General features: G+C 35.1%; 2 protein-coding genes across 3 annotated transcripts in view; one reads left to right on the top strand and one right to left on the bottom strand.

Moving 5' to 3' along the window:
* Window positions 1-6,218, top strand: part of Ero1a (endoplasmic reticulum oxidoreductase 1 alpha) — a 43,264-nt gene extending 37,046 nt beyond the window's left edge. Inside the window, exons 14-16 of the mRNA XM_063247752.1 lie at window positions 1,443-1,529; window positions 1,607-1,740; window positions 3,371-6,218. Coding sequence (XP_063103822.1) covers window positions 1,443-1,529; window positions 1,607-1,740; window positions 3,371-3,431 — 282 coding nt within the window. The 3' untranslated portion in view covers window positions 3,432-6,218. The remainder of the gene's footprint in view (window positions 1-1,442; window positions 1,530-1,606; window positions 1,741-3,370) is intronic.
* A 520-nt stretch (window positions 6,219-6,738) lies between these two features.
* Window positions 6,739-22,211, bottom strand: part of Gpr137c (G protein-coupled receptor 137C) — a 61,520-nt gene continuing 46,047 nt past the window's right edge. The window contains exons 4-7 of one of the 2 annotated variants that reach the window (XM_003471827.5): window positions 12,064-12,213; window positions 10,817-10,942; window positions 10,535-10,653; window positions 6,739-9,461 (exon numbers count right to left, since the gene is read on the bottom strand). In XM_003471827.5, coding sequence (XP_003471875.1) covers window positions 9,284-9,461; window positions 10,535-10,653; window positions 10,817-10,942; window positions 12,064-12,213 — 573 coding nt within the window. In that variant the 3' untranslated portion in view covers window positions 6,739-9,283. The remainder of the gene's footprint in view (window positions 9,462-10,534; window positions 10,654-10,816; window positions 10,943-12,063; window positions 12,214-22,211) is intronic. The other variant, XM_063247746.1, reaches the window with a different exon arrangement.

Below are 22,211 nucleotides of genomic sequence, written 5' to 3'. Positions count from 1 at the left end.
GAACTAAAAGATCTAGGATCTTATTACAAATCTTTTCCATGTTATGGCTGTTTCCGAGTCTCAAGCTAAATGCAGCATCAGGAGAAAGTCTATCTCCAAAAGAAACTTAGGACCGTTTTGAGTGGAGTGGATGCCAGTCTTTGATTGTTTATTCAGTGCTGGACCTGTGGTCCTGTTTTCCTCTCTTTGAGTCCCTGTATACTTTAGCACATTTTATGCTTTTTAAATTATAGACCAAGTGGGATAATTGGTGTTATATCTGGAATGTTGCTTTTCTGCTTAAAATTCTGGAAGCTTAGGGTTCCACTCTTAGGTCCAGGACAGAGTGAATTCCTTGGAGAATCAATTAATAATTCCCTCTGTAGTAAAAGGAGGATGTGTTCTTGGCCTCCCTTCTTTTTATTTCTTGTTCCTCAAGGCCATAGACTACTTTTGGGTGAGCCAGATGCCTCTGTTATAAGCAATGTAGTACCCCAATGTGCCTGGATATATGACTGTGTAGTAAATACAGACAAACAAGGAGCAGGAAACCCAAGTTCAGCATAACAGCGGAGGATGGGATACAGCGGTTTAGAGGGACGCATGGTGAGCTTCATTGTACTTGGAATGGTTTCTTTCTAAAACCTGGTGGTGGGTACATGGATGTTTATAGTATTTAGAGTATTTTCGTAGTAATAATTATGTTACTACTAATAATGAGAAAATCTGCTTTTACCTAATTAACCGCAAAAAGGAGAACTGTAACTTAACTATTGTGAAACCAGAGCTTTGGCTCCTTTTATCCCTCCCTTTCTCTGTTTTGGCAAATAGTGTCTTCTAACTCCTGTCCTGCCACAGCGGATGGGTAGTTAATAATTACATACAGTAGGGCTCCTCAGCTCAGTTGTTTTTTTACGTTTTGGCAGACGGTTTGGCTTTGCAGTCAGGCAGGCCTGGGTTCTGAGTTTGCTGTGTGCTCAGTGGGAGGTTAGGTAAGGCTCCTAATTTCTCTGAGTCTTTTTTTAATCCACAAGGGGTAGCTTATAGTAATAGTTACTTTTTAAAATTTGGGTGATGAGGAAATACAGTTGTACTGTAGAGACTGGTGTGAAGGAGACACTCAATAAATGTTAGTTCTTTTCTGTTATTGGTACTATAGTATCTTGCCCAGTCTTAAATACATAGAAGGCACTCAGAAAATACTTACTAGATGACTATATATTACATCTTGTTTTTTTTTTTCGTATTGGGGGTTGAACCCAGCGCCTTGCATATGCTAGGCAAGCATTGTACCACTGAGCTGCATGCATCCCTAGGCCTACACAGCACATCTCTCCCCCGTCCCCCTCTGGTACTGGGGATCGAACTCAGGACCTTGCGCTTACCAGGCAGGCATTTGAGCCACGGAACTAAATCCCTGGCTACACAGCACATCTTAACAAAACTTTGTAAATTGTTTTTAGGAGGACTTTCGGCTGCATTTTAGAAATATTTCAAGGATCATGGATTGTGTTGGTTGTTTTAAATGTCGGCTGTGGGGAAAGCTTCAGGTAAGCAAATCAAGCTCATTTTTACTTCTCATTGACCCTTTGCATGAATTTTCTTAATTTTCCTATTTCTGTTACAGACTCAAGGTTTGGGTACTGCTCTGAAGATCTTATTTTCTGAGAAATTGATAGCAAATATGCCAGAAAGTGGACCCAGTTATGAATTTCATCTAACTAGACAAGAAATTGTGTCACTATTTAATGCATTTGGAAGGTTAGTTTGAATGTGGACTTTTTCTGCCAGCTAAGTAAATCTAATGCAACATCTGTACTCTCAGGTGAAATTAGGTAAAAAACAGCTTTTTTAGTGCAATAATCTTAGAGAATTATATGATCTTATGAAATACCTCAAGTATGTTGACACATACTATTATTAGATGATTTTTCATCTATTGATTCTTATTTCTTGAGTAAGTTATAGATTGGATACTAGTATTCACCTATTGAATTATACATTTGTTTGTTTGTTTGTTTGTTTTGTTTTTCTCGGTACGGGGGATCGAACTCCCGACTTCCTGCTTGCAAAGCAGGTGCTTATGCCACTGAGCTGAATTATACATTTTTAATAATTGTTTAAAAGCATTTTTTGGTGCAGTCCATTATTTTTGAAGGTCTAGAAAAATCATGTTGTTTAATATAGGTGTATATATAGGTTTCTCTGTGAACTCACCATTATAGAAAAGTATTAATAATTCTTAAAATGCTTATTTCCTGCAAAAATGATTGGCAGGAAGTACGAAATAAGGAACATACATCAGAAACTCTGAGGATACGATGGGTGTGATGTGCACACCTGTAGTCCCAGACACTTGGGAGGATGAAGAAGGGGAAGCCAAAGTCTGAGGCCAGCTGGGGCAACTCAGTGAGGCCTTTGCCAGCCGCACAGGACTGGAGGTGCAGCTTGGTGCTCCGTGGGTTCTCCCAGGACCAGCGGTGGTGTATAAATTTGTCTATAGATATGCTTCATTCTGGCTCCTCAGTGGAAGGAATGCTGAGATTCATAAAACTCCTTAAAAATACTTTTGTGGGGCTGGGGGTTGAAGCAGGGCTCTACGCACACTAGGGAAGTTATCTACCACTGAGATGCATCTCTGGCTCCCAGTATTAACATTATTTTTAAGACCTGTGTTTCTTCACTTAAAAACGTGTGGTTTAGTATTTTGGCCTTGGAATAAGTGGCCAGCATGGTTATTTCCCTTCTAGAGCTCCCAGCAGCGTGACGCTTACATTTCACTGCCTTTCTGCTGCTTTCACAGGCTGGAGAGCGCAGCTAAAGTGCACTTAAAATCAGACATAACCCTGCCCCAAATAACAAGGAATAAACTTTACTTTTTATACAATTTCGTGGTATTTTGATTACACATTCATTTACATTCTCTTTATTAGACCAATAGCTTTGACTCTTTGCATATGTACTAAATAACAGCATATTATTTTAAAGTATTTGTATACTTGTGAATATTTAAAATATGTATTTTAATGTTTGTTTCTAGTCTTAACTGTTACAGACTTGAATCTTAAGCATATGAATATATTACACTTAAAATGCCTTAGCATTTTAATACTCATATTTATGTATTTTATACTACTCATGTATTTTAGTATGAAGTAAATGAACACGGTTATAAAAGTACATAAATGTTTCAATATCTATTTCACATGTGTATATTTTAATACTTTTATACTTTTACCATATTAAGTAAAATACATTAAAATAATTTACTTCAGTAAATGAAAATGTATGTAAATCAATTTTAAATTTTTCTGTGCTCTAAAGATGCAAACTGAGTTATTTCCACAGAACATTTAAGATGGTTTTTAAGTGAAATACATTTTGATTTCAGAATTTCTACAAGTGTGAAAGAATTACAAAACTTCAGGAACTTGTTACACAGTGTTCATTAAGGACAGTGACTTGAAATAAGCCTGTTTCTGGGAAACGGAGGCCAAAGAGTGGAACTCATTCAAAGGTGTAACAGCAATGACAGAATGACAGACATTTTATATTAAGCTGCTTTTATAAGAGGAAAATTATATTGTTTTAAGTAAACATTTTTTAAATTGTCCTGTCTATGTTTAATATTATTGTGAATAGAATACTTTGATAATGTGGTACAAATTTTAAAGTTTAATATTGACTAAAAGGATTATTAGATTCTTTTATGCTGAATCAGGTGGATGATGTTTTAAGTCTCAAACTAGAGTTTTGTGTGAGAAGATGTAATAAAGATGAAACTGTGGCAAATGTGACAAGTGTTTAATAGGACAATACTAGGGACAATACTTCTGTGCAGAAGTTTTCAGTACGTTCAGAGTTGTCAGATTTAGGAAGTAAAAATGCAGAATGCCCACTTAGAATTGAATTTCACATAAACAACTAGTTTAAAATATGTTGCATGCGGTATTTGAAACATACTTATAGAAAAATTACTCATTATTTGTTTGAAATTCAAATTTTAACTGAAGGTCCTGTGCGTTATTTGACAACCCTAAAGTATGTTGGTATGGAAAACATCACTTTTAGAGTTAAATTGCTATTTCAAGTAGGTTGTTTCAGCATGTCAAATTGAGAACAATTTAAAGGCACAGGAGATTTGGAAGCATTGTAAAAAGCTGAATAGAATATATATTATCATAGTAGTTTCCCTAATAATGAGTGAAAATTTGGGGAGCCCTTTTATTTTTATATAATATAAAATTTACAGAAAAGTTTCAAAAATAGTACAAAGGACTTCTACTGATTCACCAGTTGTTCACATTTGCTTTGTCTATTATGCTCTCGCTCCATGCTTTTTCCTTTGATCATCTGAAAGTCAGCTACACATATCATGCCCCTCTAATCCTAAATACGCCATGTAATGTTAATTTTCTAAAAATTGTTTTCTCAGAAAAAAATCCCTACTGCAATTCTGTAAGTCTTAAAATGGAATCATTTCCAGTTGCAATCTAAAGTTCTTTTTTAGTTTAGTTGTTCTTTTTATGTTTGATTTCTATAGTCTTAGAGTATATAATTTTTATTTTTTATGAAGTTAATGTTTTAATGAAATTAGTTTCTTTTGCCTCTGTACAACTGAGCTATAATTTTGGGAGGTTTTTATTAGTGGAAATTCTAATAAAATATTTGAACAGGTTAAGAATACATATCGCATAGTGATTGTAGGGGAAAAAATTGTATACCTCAAAATTATGTACCTTCTTTACATATGTCTGAGCAGGTAAAACATGGTGAGATATCACATTATTAGTAAATCAGAGTTTGTTTATGTAACATTTTAGAACTGCCACTTCACACTGCGAAATACTTTTTTGTCTGTGTCCCTAAGGCCTGGTATGGTGCCAAGCACCATCGTTGTTATCCAATAAATATTTGTTGAATGGATGTAATATGCTTTTAGTGTATTTTAAATGAATAATTACAGAGTGAAGTTTAACAATAAGCATCCTGTTTTCTTTTTTCCACTCATTTTCTCTGAATAGGGCAGAGAAGAAAGCCATTAACTTGCTAATTAAGTCAGGTCCTCTTGTAGACTCTTGAGTGATCAGTGTGTATAAAACTTTAAGGACATTTGTACTCTGGAAAAGTGGTAATGGCTTAATGGGAATTGTGTATATACCTCCCTGGCCTTCAGATGTCGCCTACCAGTGCCAGTCTTTCCTCACTTTGCCACCTCTCACTTGCTCCTTAACTAAAAGCTGGCGTTTAGCCCTGTGTCCTTATCAGTCCTTACCTGCAAAGTCTAAAACCCTAATTCTAAATCTACATTTCAGCTCACAAGCCATTTCCTTTTCTGACTAGTTTCCACTAAAAACTGAAAACAAATAACCCCAACTTCTGATCACTTTGTATGTTGTTTGCTCCTAAACCTCTTATTTTTGGCCTTTTCCTTGATTCCTTAAATGTTATCAGGCTTTTTCATTGTTGTGTCATAATCAGTGTACACTATATGTGTCTTCACATGTTCTCTCACACCTACTCTTGTGCCTGTGTTTCTTACACTTTAATTTCAGGACCACGATTTTCTCAGCTCATTCCTCGCCTTGCCTTAGCTCTAAGTTCTGTTGATTTTGTGTCTATCTTTCTGATACATGCAACTCTGCTGTTGCATTTTCATTGCGGGTTCCAGAAGGACTACATGAACCTGTCTCCTTATAACCTATCTCATGGTTCCACAATGTCACTAGATTAGGCCCCCTAGATGCACTCTGGAAATGTTACTTGGCTTAACACCCTTTCGTGACCTCATATACTGCCTGGAGACAGCCGGAGTTCTTAGCTTGTTACACAAGGTCTTTTCATTTGTTTTCCCCACCCAAGGTTCTAATAAAGCAGACTCAGTCTTTCAGATGCCTGTGTAGCCAGCTCTCCGTACCTAGATGGATACTGTACTTTTTACATCGTGTCCTAGCTATCCTTTCCACCAGAAAATTCCATGCATCCTTGCAGGTTCAGCATCAGCATCTGATCTGAAATTTCCCCTCCTTCATTCAAGAGAATCTAACTTTTGTGTCACCACTGTAATTACAACCTACCTCTACTGAATCACTTATTGTACTATATTATTTTTGTTTTGAGAGATCTCCTTTATTAGAGTGTGAGCTCCTCAAGAGCAGGAAAAAAAAATCTGTTTACTTTGGCATCTCTATAGCATACTTTTTGGCATATAAACATTTAATAAATATTTGTTGAATAAACTGCTTTTAAAGTGACAACTTTATTAGAAGTCATATCTTCACTCCCTTACTTCACAGCAAAGGTCAGTAGACTCCAAAGACTTGGAGGCTTTTTGAAATCAATGAAGCTGAAGTTATATTCAAATTATGTTGTGGTTTTGGTGGGCTTTGGAAGGGATCTTCCTTGGCAATGGCAGCATCACTGAGGAGCTTCTTCAATAATAAAAAGTAGTTAGGGTATGCTGCATGTGTGGATTCTTGTTTAAGATTCTAAAGGAAAAAGAGGGTGATGGTATAAATTATACAAGGGTTTTTGTAGCTTAATTCTTGACTAATTATGTGCTTTCTAGTAACATTGATATTTTAAAAGTGTAAGGCATTCCCTATCAAGTTGGTGTCTGTGACACTCAGATGTGATGAGACCATCAAAGCAAACTAGTCTTTGTAACTTGATATTTTTTTCCTATAGTAACACCAGGTCCTTAACCTGTGTAATATAAACTCAGTAGAGCCCATTAAAGGAGATTCAGGAAACCAGACATTCAAATAAAAGCACAAACACTTTTATTTTTAACAGTAGTGTTTTGTTACAATTAAGGGAAACAACAAACAAATACATTCATTGGCCTCAGCTATACTTTTACAACCAGTTGGGAACTGATTATATAGCTGAGGAACACTGTTAAACAATAAAAAGGCAGCTATGCATAAAAAACCCACTAGTGCTGTAAATTACATCTTCCATAAAACTACAACCAGCTAGAATGAGTGGTAAGAGTTTCAAAGTTCATGGCCAACTAACTGAAGTTATAAAAACAAATATAGCTAATCACTGTAGAGATACACATGGAAGCAATGAGATCCACTTCATAAATTAACACAAAAGGAAGGTGTGAAATTGTCATCGTGTGCTTCAGTGCAGGGTGGACAGGGAATTGGTAGCCCTTTGATTTTATAAACAACTTCTTTTGCGACCAAACTTAAAGTGCTCCTAGTGCTTTGGAATTTTTAAGCAAAAATTGGGCCAGAGTTTTATCTTTTTTTTTTTTCCTTTGGTGAGCTATTGTGTGAGATGTGTATAAGGAGACAAATGCAAGAATTTAGGTACCCTAGTTATAAATTCACAAATCTCAAATTTAGTACAATCAACTAATACAGCTAAAAGGAACTAAGTTGTTTTGTATGAAAAACAATTTTAAAGTAATCTTTATCTGGACAAATAGGAACTTCATTTAGGAGGTTTTATTAGAAAAAATTTATCACCTTGAACCCATGGATTACCAAAGAATATACAGATCTTTTCAGACCCATCTCTAGATAGATATCATCATCAGTAAAATAAATAGGTGCATTCCAAAAGAAATTAGTAACTGAAAAAACTTGTAAAAAATACTGTTATCAATATCATAGTTAACTCCTGTACTGTAAAATTTTGAGTAATTTGGTTACAATGAGCTTTTTATAAACAAATTCCAGATAACACTTATAACTATTAGTATGCTTCTGATTGAATTTAAAGTCCTTTGAATCATAAAAAGAATTTATTTTGCTTTGTATCAACCACCCAAAACAGCATTAACAATTTCATTTTTTATTTCATTTTACCTACTGTTAAACTTTTCTGATGTTACTTTTAAACTTTATGTATCAGTTATTAAAAAGCTGAGACATATTTTAAGTAAAAATAGAAATAAAACAACTAATCAAAGTAGAAGATAGGATAATTCTATTAGTTCCAGTTTTGAAGACAGATAGCAAAGAATTTTATGATTATCTTTAAACACATTTTGACAACTTTAAATGTTGCCTTTTTTCTTGGCATCTTGAGGTATTCAGCATCTACTTCCATATAGACATTGGTAGAAAGTGCATTTTAAAATTCTGTTTTGTCTTAGCCTACCATATATATGAATTACGGGGTAGGAAATTTAAGACAGTTTTAATGTATTTGTAGAAGTATTCACTATTGTTTCTGGTTTTATATGTACCAAGTTTGTACATTTTTATGTTTGCCCAATTAATTCAATGCTAGAATTAATTTGATTTTGGTTTATTTTGGCTTTGCCCAAATTGAAGGTATAAAACAAAACTAAAGGAATTATATATATATGTCTTACAAAGTATTGCACTTTAGTTCACTACAATAATGTACCATGACTTAATTTACCTGAGGACAATCCTGATTCAATGGGTAAAATCAGTTACATTGTATTTCAGATAAATCTAATGCTTTTGAAAATGTATTTCTGTTTTAACTTAGAATTGTACCTTTCATGAAAACTTGTTTAGTCCCAAGAAGTATCTACCAAAATCTCCCTATGTGAAAATCACTATTGCTTTCTTGAATAATCATGCTTAAACTACTATGTACTGTATATCTTAATCATACAAAAGAATCACTTGACCAATCCTACTCAAAGTAGCCACAATTTTCACTGCTATTATTTTCCTTGTGAAGAAATCACTGTGGCTTTCCAAAGAACACTGCTGCTCATCACTGTAAAGGGTTACTACTACCATTTATTTAAAATGATTGAATACTTTCAATTAGTATTTTAAAACCATGCTTCAAAGAACTGTCTTCAGTAATTACATGTTTTAGTAGGTTTTTGAGGATGATGATACATGTTTATGCTTTAACTGTGCACTACTCACACTCTAAAACTTACTTAGGGAAGGATTCTGGACACAGTACACCAATGAAAATATAGGCTTTGCTTTTCGTAGAAAAAAAATGCCTTCCAATTTGGTGTACAAGAATATTCCAGTGTGAACACTGGAGTATGACTTTGGGCACTGCCGTGTACTCTGTCAGAACACAGATAAAAGTGCAAATATGCAATTGACGTTCCAAAGTCAGGCTGTCTGGAGGAAATCAAGTGCCTTAAGATCTTATCTTTCTTTTACTCCAAACTGTCCATTTTGCTTGATTGCGTGGAGGTCAAAACAAACAGCTGTGTTCTCCATCACACAGCCACCTTTCCAGATTCCGTTCTCAGGTGCAGTGTTTATGCAGATGAAATTTAAACACATTGAATAGACGCATTCATGAAAGACGAGTCTCGATTCGCGACTGGGAAATGCCATTAGTTTTGTGGTGTCACATATAAGCTATGGTGATTGTTCAGATCTAAATTACTACAAGTAAAGAGCAAAGGCGCAGTGTCTGCCATGGGTCCATTCAGGTGGGAGGTGACCGTGTAGGTGTCGCTGCCACACCCGGTCATGGTGCCGTACCAGCCCAAGCTCTGCGAATTAGGTAAACTGCAACAAAGAGGGCAAAGAAGCCGAATGGCGCTCATCAGGACATGATGAGCAACACGGGCATCTTTCACACTGTCAGTGAACTCTGAGCAGCATCAAATACAGTACCATGTCTACATAGGCTCTTCCTCAACAGAGTAACTTTCCACAAAATTTAATGAGTTTTACCTAGTATTTTTGATCTGTATCACACATTACAAAAGAATACATGCCTCTTAGAACGGGTAGAATTTACTATAATAATAGTAAAATGATACAGTGTTTATTATGTACAAGGTTTAGTCTAAGATGTCTATATATCTTCTTCTATTCTCATTAATCCTCACTACAAACATAAGAGGTTCTACTATCATCTCTGCCTCACAGGTAAAAACCAGCTCAAAAAGCAAGTTAAGTAGTCCAGAGAAAGTAAAATTACCAGGGGCTGGGGACTTAGCTCAGCGGCATAAGTACCTGCCTTACAAGCAGGCAGTCGTGAGTTCGAGCCCCAGTACCGATAAAAATGAAAAAAAGACTCCCCCCCAAAAGAAAGTAAAATTACCAACCGTTACATCAAGCTGAAATAATTACTTAAGTGTGCCTTAGGGTTTTCTCTTTGCCCTGATGAATAGCTAACCATAGGCTGGACTTCAGGGCTTAAATGGTTTTGGAATGGGAGGGGCTGGAAAGGGTTCTTAGAGCATCCAAGCTTCCCAAGAGTTTTATCTAGGGTGCTTTTGTGGACTTGGAACAGACGAAGGATACAGAAACAGACATAATCGGTATAATAATCATCCTTCCCTATACATCTACCTTATCCCCTCCCCAGTTCTGAACCAAGGGGTTCTGAAGCAAAATGGGGCCATTTCAACCCCAAAGGCATTTCTCAAATAAAGGTAATGCTACATACAGCCTTTGAGTCAGATGGTGGTTCTTTACAGCTGAGGTCCCACCACATGTTTACAATCTATCACCTTAAGCTCTGGGGTTCTAGGATTTATTTATCCCATCTGCTCCACACTTGGGATAAACTGAAATCTGGCCCTTTCTGTCTATGTCAGTACCATCAGGATACACGATGCTGTTACATCTACCTTCCTTCTCTGGAACTTCCCAGTCTTGGCAAGTCGTCGTCGCTATCATATCGTCTCGGATTGTCGAAGAAGTAAGCTCTGGAACTGTAACTGTGACTGTTTATCATGCCAGCAGGAGCCTGAGGACAGAATATTCGAAGGTAGATGAAGGCTTGCTATTCAACTAAGGAAGGAGGCTAGACTATCATAATTTTTAAACTTTGCTCCAAAACGAAATCAATATAAACATTCAATATTGTTTAAAAATAAGAACAAGCATTGGGGGATATTATGATATCATACCAAATTCTGGTTTAATCTCTGTGCCCGGAAAAACAGTACCACTGACCATGCTGGTACATGTTCCCACAGGAAGAGGACCATTCCAAATACTATGTAGTCTTCTCCACTTACGTCTTCTACATGAGCCTGGAACAGAGGACCGCAGAGCTGTTTTGACTCCTGCTTTATGTACAAGCCTCGCGACCTGCAATTACCTCGCTTCTCTTTAGAGAGTTCAAATGTGCTTTCTCATGTAATGATACCTTTCCTCTAAGGGACAGCACATGCTTTGATGTTAAGTAGGATAAAAGCTGCTAACTCTTAATGCATCAACTGATGGACAGTAATTTTAATCTTTGGATAAGAAGGAGCATCTCACTTAGGGGCCCTTAAGTCCGAGGAGTGACTACTCCAGCTGCTGCCCTGGGGCAGCAGAAGTGAGGCCCGTGGACAAGCACAGCGTGGCCAGTCACTTGGCTCGGCTGTTACATCACACAAGCTCTGGGGTCTAAGGTGCTTATTGCCCTTGGTTCTATTCTCACATAGGTAGCGAGCGGGAAATGGGGAAAGGAGTGAAACCTTCTGCCACATGGAAACACACAGGAAATTCCTTCGCCTTAGATAAGTGGAAAAGGGTACTCTTGGCTGCCTCGAATTCAGTACAAAGTTAATAAAAAGCTGTGATCTGCAGCTATGTCAAACTGTACTTTTAGGAAGGCGATGACGAGAGGAAAGGTAATAATCAGAATTACTATATCAAGCTCCTGGACACCAAAGAAGTGAGGAAGGTTTTTTTCTGTTATTAAAATTATTAATGTCAATGTTGTAAGAAACGCATTACATTTTCAAACTACAACACGAATTCAGGTTTTATGTGGTTCTTGGGTAGGGGAGAGGTAATTTTATACTAATAAATTAAAGACATGTATTCAACAGTATTAATATTAGGCAATTAATCTAGACATATTTAAACATCATCCTTTTTTTCTGGAACATCCTTTTATAACTTAGTAAACTAGATTTATGACCAGGAGGTTTATTACACTATTATTTGCAATAAGAAAAGTGAAAAGTTCTCTTGGAAGAATGATTTCAACTGTTACATGTAAATGAAGATATTTAAGCAAAGCTTTAAGCATGATTATGGATGTCAGAGATTCCATGAAAGTGTAAGTCAAACACTAAAATGTTCCAGATAAGGCCAACTGAAATGTCACTTGTACTGTCAACTACCAATTGTACATTGGCAATGTGTGGTCGGTACTTACCTTATCTGAAAGATTATCCCAGCCATAATTAAATGGACTTTCTAATGTATTCTGAGATATGGTAATCACCACTAAATTATAGCAGGCTCTGGAAGAGTAGAGAAGAATGACTACAGAGCCTACGACGACAGTCTGGCATAGAGACATACCCTAAAAGAGATGAAAATCATCGTCACGATATTCTGCACATTTGTCATGACGGTAGTCATCCATGGAAAAAACATGGTCACATCTTGGAAAGCATTCCTAGAGAGTACTGAGTGGACATCTGTTGAAATAAACCCAATTATCCTGGCTTTTAATTCATATTTCTAGAATTATGTATTGTGTTTAATATGTGTAAGTTAATATGCGTAAGTTCTTTGCCAGTCTGCTGAATGGCAGCTGGAGGAAGATTTTGTTCTGCCAAGGTTATCTTATTCATATAAGTAATATATGAATAAACAAGTTGGCAAATGATCTGAACTTTAATTGAAGCTAATTAGAGAAGTAGGTTAGTCATAATGGCAAATTAGAAGCGTTAGTCCATTTGATACACTTAGTTTCCAACATAAAATTAAAATAGAAATTCAGTTCCTAAGCTATCCACACCATTCTGTTAGAGAGATGATGTTAGTCCTCTGTCGAGGCCATTATGTTGATGCCAAAATGATCCAGAAGTACTCTCGAATTTGCAACATTTTGAATGTATGGCTTTCACCATTTTCCCAAATATAGAAAGCCCTTCTAACTTGGTGGTCCTCAGATGTGGTGTACACACTGGAGCAGGGTGTGACAGCACCTCTTGCAGGTATTCTTTATCTAAGGCCTGTGTTTCAGTACTACTGTTTTCCTTTGTAATCCTATATATTTTATCTTGTGTATTAAAACTGTTTTTCTGAGAAAGGAAATCACTGTCAAAGAGATCACTTACAAAGTAACACCCAACATGGTATTGTGAGTGATTAAGCAGTAATTATGGCACTTATCACATGAAGAGCAGGGATGGTAGATGGCTGGGAACTCATGGGGAATTCTCCACAGGCTCTGTGACTTGTTTAACTTTGGGATGTCTTCCTGGATATTCAGGAAGATGGAAAACCAAAGGGTGATCTGGGCCAGAACCCAAACTCTGGTTTACATTAAAACAAACTTTGTTTGCATAGTTCAAATACATGCTAACATTTTGAGAAACACATAGGCGTAATATACAAACTAATGGAAACTTGCAATTTGTTTTGCTCATAATTTTATCAAGAATTGTTCAAATATTTGAGAGTATCATGACATTGACAACAAAATGCTGGACAGCAAAAATGCTTGTGGTGTATATGACCAACACAAAACACAGTCTTTGCAGCTGCTCCACTAAAATATCAATTACTTTCCTTCTATTTCCTTTTTTATAAATCACAGAAATTTATCACATTTTTTCTTTATAAATTTCATTATTAATATTTTATTTTGTACAGGGTTGAACTCTGTGACCTCGCACTTGCCAGGCAAGTGCTTGTGCCACTGAGCTAAATCCCCAGCTATAAATTTCATTAATAACCAGCACTTGATGTTAGACAAAAATTATTAAAAATATCTGTAAGTCCTATTATGTTGCTTTTTGAGCAGAATTATTGGTCTTTTATTTTTATTTAAAAAGAAAAAATAAAAAAATTCAACTATCTTGTATATATATATATATATATATATATATATATATATACAATTATATATATATAATTCCCCACTTTTCCTTTTCTTCTTTTCCTCCTTCCCCATCTCAGTTTTTCTTTCTTTTTGAGCAGTTTCTTCCCATTTCACAATCTCTATTGAACATCCTGGATCTTACTGATTGTTTCAGCTTCTCACACTAGGGAGACAATACAATGTTCATACATGCGAGTCTGATTTATTTCACTTAATTCACTTAAGCGAATTCACTTATTTCATTTAAGTGAAATAAATCAGACTCACATGTATTTCTACTTTATATTAAATTTTTATATGTGTAGTACTTTGAAAATCCATTATTTTCAGGATAGAAACAGGTTATTACAAATATTTGTTACCAGAAGGGTACAAGTTTGAGAATCATTGTAACTGACTTCCTGATAAGAACAATGCATTTTAGAGGCTTGTAGGAAGGAAGCACTGAAAGATGAAAGGTACTTTGAAAAATATTAAAGAGTACATTCCTTGAGCTAACTTACTATAATAATAAAAAGTTTTTGTAACAATAAAACCCAGGAAAGATTAAATTTGAAAAAAAATAAGGTTAATTTTCTGCAATGTGCATTATTATTTCAGTGAATTCTAAAAAATAATGTTAATAAAAAGTTCATCTAAAACATGCAGTTTTCTTTCAGATGGGGTCTTGCTGTGTTTCTCAGGTTGGCTCAGACTCCTGGGCTCAAGCGAACTCTCCTCAGGCACCTGAGTATCTGGGATTACAAGGCAAGCCACCTTGCCTCCCTCAGATTGAATTTTTTTTTATTAGTACATTTTTGCAGTACATACATAATGATTACTTTCACTGTGGGTCAGATTTAATTTTAAAAGTGTTATATTATTAAAGAAAGAAGAAAATGTGTAAGCATTACCTGAAAGAATCACAGAATTTTATATCACTGTTTCAAAAAAATGACTACTAGAACACTATATTCTATAATATGCAGACATCTTCATTTGTAAGTACTAGAAAAACTTTTCTAAAAAGATAAAAGATCAAACAATAATACCAATGAATTTATTAAAACAAGACAAAACAACCGGTAGCAAATTACAAGCACAAAGCAATTAAAGAAGCCCCCTGATGTAGAAAACAAAGCAAGATTCATCCTACAAACGATTACAAAATTTAAAATTTTTTAAATTAAAAATAAGGATCTAGAAATGTTGAAACTCTTATCAAAAAGTTGAAAAGCTTCCTAAAGGGAGTAGACTCAGAAGCAGAACATTCGTTCACTCAGGAGCCACTCTTTAGGAATGATTCTTTTCCTTCCTCCATCTCTGACACCCCACGTCCCCTTTTTAAGACATGCCATATTCATGAATAGAGTTGTGCCGTACTTCTGAACACTGTAATATTTGTATTATTAATTTCATTTCAGTGTTTGCTTATAGATGCTTTTAGAATACAGATATGCAAAAACCTTAACTTACCATTGATTAGGTTTGGGTAAAGGTATACATCTGTGTAACCCGAATCTCTACCCACATATAGAGTATTACCATCAACTCAGACAGTTCCCACACACCCTTCCCTTCATTGGACAATCCCCCAGACACAAAAACCCTTTTGCTTCTTTTTTAACAACTTAGTTTTTACTGCTCCAGAACTTCACATAAGTGGAATTGCAGAACATGCACTCTTGTAGGCTTCATTCACTAGTGTGCTTTTAAAGTTTACTTTAGTTGCTGGACCTGTCAGTGGCCAGTCCTTATTGCTGAGGGTTGGCCAAGTCTTCCTGCTCAGGAGTTTCCAAGGGTTAGCACTTTGAAAGGCCCACATTCTGGAAAAATCTTCCAGGCAAACCAGGACAATCAACTACAATAATTCTACTGCATCATGATGAGTTTTACATAACAATTTGTTTACCCATATTCTGTTAATGAACAGCTTCTGTGAACATTCTTGTACATTTTTTGTGGATATATGCTTTTACTTTGTGGACAGAAAATACCTAAAATTCATGGGTCATATGTTGGGTGTAAGCTTAGATGTATTAAGAAATTGCCATTTTCCCAGTGGATGCACAATTTTATACTTCCTACAAAATATGAGAGTTCCAGTTGTTTCCTTTGATTGTGTAATGCTGGTCTCACTTGGGGTTGCCAGTCTTTTTAATTTTCTTGTTATTTTTAGCTGTTTTATTTTTGGTAATATTCTGGTCTGAATTTATCTTTCCCTGATGACTAATGTAATGTTATTGGCCTTTGTAGATCTTGCATGTAAAGAATCTATTCACATCTTTTGAACACTTCTTAACTGGGCTCTCTTTTTTAACAGAAAAAAAAGCAAAGCATTGCACTATAGATCTTTATACATGCAAGGCACTGGCTCCTTGTCAGATACATGTGTTGCAAATGTTTTCTTGACATCTGTGACTTGCTTTGGCATTTCTTTAGTGTAGTAGTTTGATGAGAAAATTTTAATTTTAATTAAGTCTAATGTACTGACTTTCTTTTATGGTTATTACTTTCAAAGATCTAAGAAATCTTTGCCTGTACTCAAGCTGTAAAGGTATTCTCCTGTTATCTTTCAAAAGATTTTGACTTTTTCCATTTACACTTAGGAAATTCATTAAGAGGTTTATTCTGTCCCATATGGATATCTCGTTGCTCCAGCACTGTTAGTTAAGAATTTCTTTCCCCACGCTTTTAGGATCTCTGAAAAAACAGACTACATGAATGTGGATTGATGTCTAAAGTCACTTTGTTTTCTTTCCTTTTTTCTCCTTCCCTCCCTTTCTTCTGTTTCTTTATAAGCATTGAGGACAAACTCAGGACCTTTTCACTAAGCTAATCCCCAACCTCTCTTTTATATCTTTATTTTTGGACAGTTTTGTTAAATTGATGAATTGCCGAGGCTAGGCTGAAACTTGCGACCCTCTTGCCTTAGCTTCTCAGAGTTAAGATTACAGGCATGTGCCATCAGGCCTGACTAGTTTCTTTCTCTTTTCAAAGTTACTTCATTGAGTTATGACTGACATGCCAAAAGCTGTACAAATTTAATGTATAAATATGATGAGTTTGTCAACTTGTATTTTTAGAAAAAAGTATATGACAAAATTACAATTGGGATTGAATTCAATTCATACATCATTGGAAAGAAGTACCATCCTACCAATCCTGTACCCCCTAGTCCATGAATATGGCAAGTCTCCTCTTTAGATAGGTTGTCTTTAACTTCTCTAAGCAGTATTTTACAGTTGTCAGGATGGAGGTTGCTTGGTTTCTGAAAATTTATTCTTACTGGTATCATGTTTAAAAATATTTTACTTCTTCATTTCCAATTTTTTGCTTCTTCTTTCTTGGAATATTCATAAAAACATTGAGAGCCTTACTTTGTTCCCAATACTAGGAATAAAACATTCAATATTTAAGAATGGTATTTATTAAAAATCAATTTTTATCAAATTCCTTTCTACTTATTAGTTGTTTTATTTCTTAATCATGAAAGACACTCAATTTTATCAATTTTTTCCTACATCTATTGAAACAATTATATGGGTTTTATTCTCTTCATATGGTGAATTCCATAATTAATGCTTAAATGCTAAACTAATGTTGCATTCCTTGATAAATCTCTTTGGTTATCATGCACTGTCCTTATATGTTATTAGATTTGAGTCTATAAATAAAAAGGATACTAGTCTGTAATTTTTACTTAGTTTGTAATATTCTTGTTAGGTTTTGGTATCAGAGTAATGCAAGCCTCATGGAACTTGTTAAGAAGTCTGTCCATCTTGCACTGAGATTTTAACCCAGCAAGTTTTCCTGAGTCTTTTGTTTTTGTTTTGCTGAGATAGTGTCTTGGTAAGTCCCTAAACTGTCTAGCTTGGGCTGGAATCTGTGATTTTCCTGACTTAGCCTTCCAGAGCAGTAGGATTTTAGGTGTGTGCCACCATGCCCAGCTCTCTTCTGTTTTCTAAGAATATTTGCCAATATTGGTATTATTTAGCTTTTCTTGTTTGTTTGCTTCTTGAGAGTTCAGGCTCTTACTATGTTGCCTAGACTGGCATTAACTCCTGGCCTCATGCAATCCTCCTGCCTCAGCCTCCCAAGTAGCTGGGAATACAGACACAAGCCACTGTTTCAACCTGCTTATTCTCAAAATAGAATTAACCAATAAAATCATCCAGACCTTGAATTTTCATTGAGGGGAACTTCTGATAACAAATTTAACTTCTTTGATAATACCAGGCTCCTCGGATTCTGTATTTCACCTGTAATTTCATTACTTTTTTTTTTTTTAATGCCAACTGGAAACTGAACACAGGTCCCTCGGTATGCTACACACCTGTGCTACTGCTGAGCTGCCTGCCCTCTCTCCAGCTGTGTTTTTGACTTTCTTCATTCCCCCTAATTTGTCAAATTTCCTGGGACAGAGTTGTTCACAATATCCACTTATTTTTCTCTGAGTGTCTATAAGATCTGTAGTGGTAATCCCTCTTATTCATGACACTGGAAATTTGCATTTTTATTGTTTTATTTTTCTGTAGCTTAAATTTGTCAATATAGTCAAAGAATCAACCTTTGGCTTTCATTTCTCTGTTGTTTATCGATTTCTATTTTTACCTTTATTACCTTAGTCTTTCTACTTAATTTGGCCTCTTTTTAAAAAATACTTTCCCTAGTCCTACTTTTCTAGATCCTAAGGAAGAAATGCACGTCATTGATTTTACATCTTTCTTTTTCTCTACGAGTATCTAACACTGTATTTTTCCCTCCAGCATTATTTAGTTGCATTCCACAAATTCTGATTTTATTTCCTCAGCCTGCCTTCAGTTTGAAATATTTAAAAATTTCCTTTGTGATTTCTTTTCTTCATAGGCTATTGAGAATTATGTGGTACAATTTCCATATATGTATAGAATCCATATATATATATAATTGTATTGCTATTAATTGCTATTAATGTTATTAATGTTTGAATTATGGCCAAAAAAAATTCTGATTCCTATCTTTTTGAATGTGTTGAGCCTTGTTTTACGGTGCATTGTGAATAAGTTTCTGATGACCATTCCCACACTCTACTCAAAAGAACATGTATTTTCCAGTGATTGGACATCAATTAGCACAAGGGCATTGATAGCATCAAGACTTTCCATTTCTACCAGTGCTTACTCAGCTGCTAAGGATGGGGTATTAAAATCTCCAGTTATGACTGTTAGCTTGCCTGTTTTCTCCCATGATTGGCTTCATGTCCATATTTATGAATATATAATATCTTCTCAATGAAATAAACCTCTTTATATTTTTTGGTAATATTTTTTCATTCCTGATGAAGTGCATTTTTAAATATCTTTATCTAATACTCTTTGAAAGTCTATTTTATCTGATACTGATATATCCTTCTATGCTTACTAAAGTGCATAATATATTAGTTTTTATCTGTTTATTTTCAACCTCAGTTTTTATATTTAGAAGTACATTTTGAGAGCTATACATGGATGACTAATTTTGAAAAATCTATTTGATGGTCCACTTTTTAAACATCAGCATTTAATATAAAGTAGTGATATGTCTGAGTTTAGATCTAACATTTCCCTATGTGTTTTCTATTTTCTTCTCTTGTGTTTTGTTGTTAGTATTGCTCTAGGGCAGCAGTTCTTAAAGTGGGATCCAAAGCCTGTAAAGATCAAAATCAAAACTATTTTAAAACCTAAAATCCTAATCCTAGTTAAAGGATTTTAGTTACCTTTTTTTTTTTTAACATTCTCCTGAATGTACAATAAAATTTCTAGCGGCCACATGATAGGTGACGATGTCATTCTGTGTGTCTGGGTCTAATTATATACATTTTCAGATTAACTTCAGTTTGTTCTCTATAGTTTTACTGGATTTTTACTAGTTTCTTTCAGTTACAGCTACTATCTACTGAATCTATTATGAAAGTGAATTTTTCTTCTCCTTCTCCTCTTCCTCTTCCTCCTTCTTTTTCTTTCTTTTCTTTGTCTTTTTTGAGACAGGGTCTTGCTATGTAGTTCAGGCTGGCCTTGAGCTCACTTTGTAAGCCAGGCTGATCTCAAACTCCCAACGATCCTCCTGCCTCAGCCTCCTGTGTGCTGGGATTACAGGCATGCACTGCCATACCGGGCTGACACGAATTTCACTTGTACATCCTAAACTTTTTTTCTTGCAACAACACGGAAACACAGCAATATGTGTATCATCTGGATTTGTCTTATAATATTTAGAGTATTTTCTTCAAAAAGTTAAAAGGATTTAATTTCATATAAAACTCATTTTAGAATATTTTACTATATAATGAACAAATTGCATATTGTTTCGCATTTAAGGATGGATTATTGGGTTAGTAGTGGGGAACTATTGCATAATGGGTAGAGTTTCAATACTGGATGAGAAAAACATTCTGGAAATGGATAGTGGTGGTGGCTTCACAAAACATAAAAGTACTCAATACCACTGACCTGTACATTTAAAAGGGTTACAGTGATTTTAATATTATGTATATTTTAGGACAAGTTAGAAGAAATTTATTTCAACACACAATTCCTCTGTTTACCTCTAAGATGAAGAGAAAGATGAAGTAGCAAAAGAATATTCCAATTCAATGAGTGGAGGAATCTTTCTTGGAGAAACTGTGTAAAACAATAAATAACCAACACTAATCAAAACTATCCTTTGATGACTTCCAATGCTAAGAATTTACATTATTATTTCTTCTGGAACAGAATATTTTAAATAGTACTATGGTCTTAGGTAAGCTGCAGCATCATTTTGAGACCCATCATTTAGAGCGTAATACAAAGGAACTGATTTTTTTGTTTTGGTTTTTTTTTTTTTTTTTTTTTTTTTGGAAACAGGTCTTGCTCTGTAGCGCAGGCTGGCCTTGCCCTCGCTTACACAGCCCAGAGGTGGCTACTCCTGTCTCAGCCTGTGGAGTGCTGGGATTTACCAGTGCATGCCACCACACCAGGTTAGGAACTGAAAATTTAAAGGCGTGAGTGATGAATGCTTTAAACACTAAAGTGTTACAAAGCTTATCTTCTTAGAAATGAAAAAGTTACTGAAACATCTAATAGGCTAAGTTATTATATTGCCTTGTTTTTAAAGTCCCCAGTAGCTAAGACACTAGTTTTCACAGTTGACACTGCTGAATGCCTGCTAGATGGAAAGTCTACAAGAAATTACAACATTGCCATTTTCCAATAATGCAGAAATTCACAGATTTAAGGATTCAATGGAAAACATAAAGATAGATTTAATGTCTTGTCTACAAACTTATTTGCCTTACAAATGAATGAACCTACAGTTAGAGGATTCACTATGATGTTAGTGCTTGGATGATTAATATCTCAATAATTCAAGCAGATGTTCTTTTACATCACTATCTGAAAAGAAACACAAGCAGTACTGAAGTATTCAAAGTGTAGAACGACTTTTCTGGTTGTTTATCCTGCGTCAATTGTGTTGATATTTTCACGAATGGCACAAAAACAGGTCAAACTGCTGGGCCTTGCCATAAATCAAAGCAGTACACTATTAATGGGTAAAGAGAGTATGTTTCATGTAAGGACAGTTGTTTATTTAATGTTCTGTATGACAAGATGAGACATGCCTCTGAAGAAATTCTGCTTTATACTGAAATACAGTATTTGATTGTTTGATTTTTTTTAAACAGAACTCCACTTGGTACTTGACATACAACTATGGCAGACAAACATTGGTTATTCAGACCTGACAACTGAACATATTTTTCCCCCACAAAATGAACAAAAATGAGCCGATCATTTCAAAGAAAACATCTGGCAGTACTTACTGCCAATGATAAAATCTGAACCTGCAGTTAGAAGTTAAAATTTTGGGAAACTTGTCCACATTTGTATCCATGATTGACAGCTTTCCCAAATTGACTTTTCTGATGAGACGGTATGATACTAACATGTTATTTTTAAATTTTATCTAATGGAATATACATTTTGCAGATCTGTGACCTCTCCTTTCCAAATGATCAAAGCACGTTACAAAATTAATCAAAGGGCAAGATAAGAGTAGTGGAGAGTACAAAATATTCACTACTATGATTTTAGATTCCACATAGCAACTAACCTTTTAGAAACCTTCACTTTGCTAGGGATTTAGCTCAGTGGCATAAGCGCCTCCTTGTAAGCACGCAGTCATGAGTTCGATCCCTAGTACCAAGAATAAAAAAATAAAAAAGAAACCTCCACTTCTGAATTTTTGGGTAGGATTTAAGAAGATATCCACAATTATCTGAAAGATCTATTAAAATTCTCTATTTACCAATTACATATATTTGTGAAGACGAACTATCTTCATATACTTCAACCTGAACAACATATCACAATAGATTTAATGCAGAAGCAGAGATGGAAATCCAGCTGTCTTCTATTAAGCCAGACATTAATTACAGAGATTTGCAAAGTATAATACGATGCCAGTTTCACTACTTTTTGCTTAGTTTT

This window comes from Cavia porcellus, unplaced genomic scaffold (genome assembly GCF_034190915.1).
Source record: "Cavia porcellus strain 051 isolate PalLab524CR breed Dunkin Hartley unplaced genomic scaffold, mCavPor4.1 scaffold_1, whole genome shotgun sequence".
NCBI lineage: Eukaryota > Metazoa > Chordata > Mammalia > Rodentia > Caviidae > Cavia > Cavia porcellus.
Note: the sequence above shows the minus strand (reverse complement) of the source record. Positions and strands in the feature narration are given on the sequence as shown.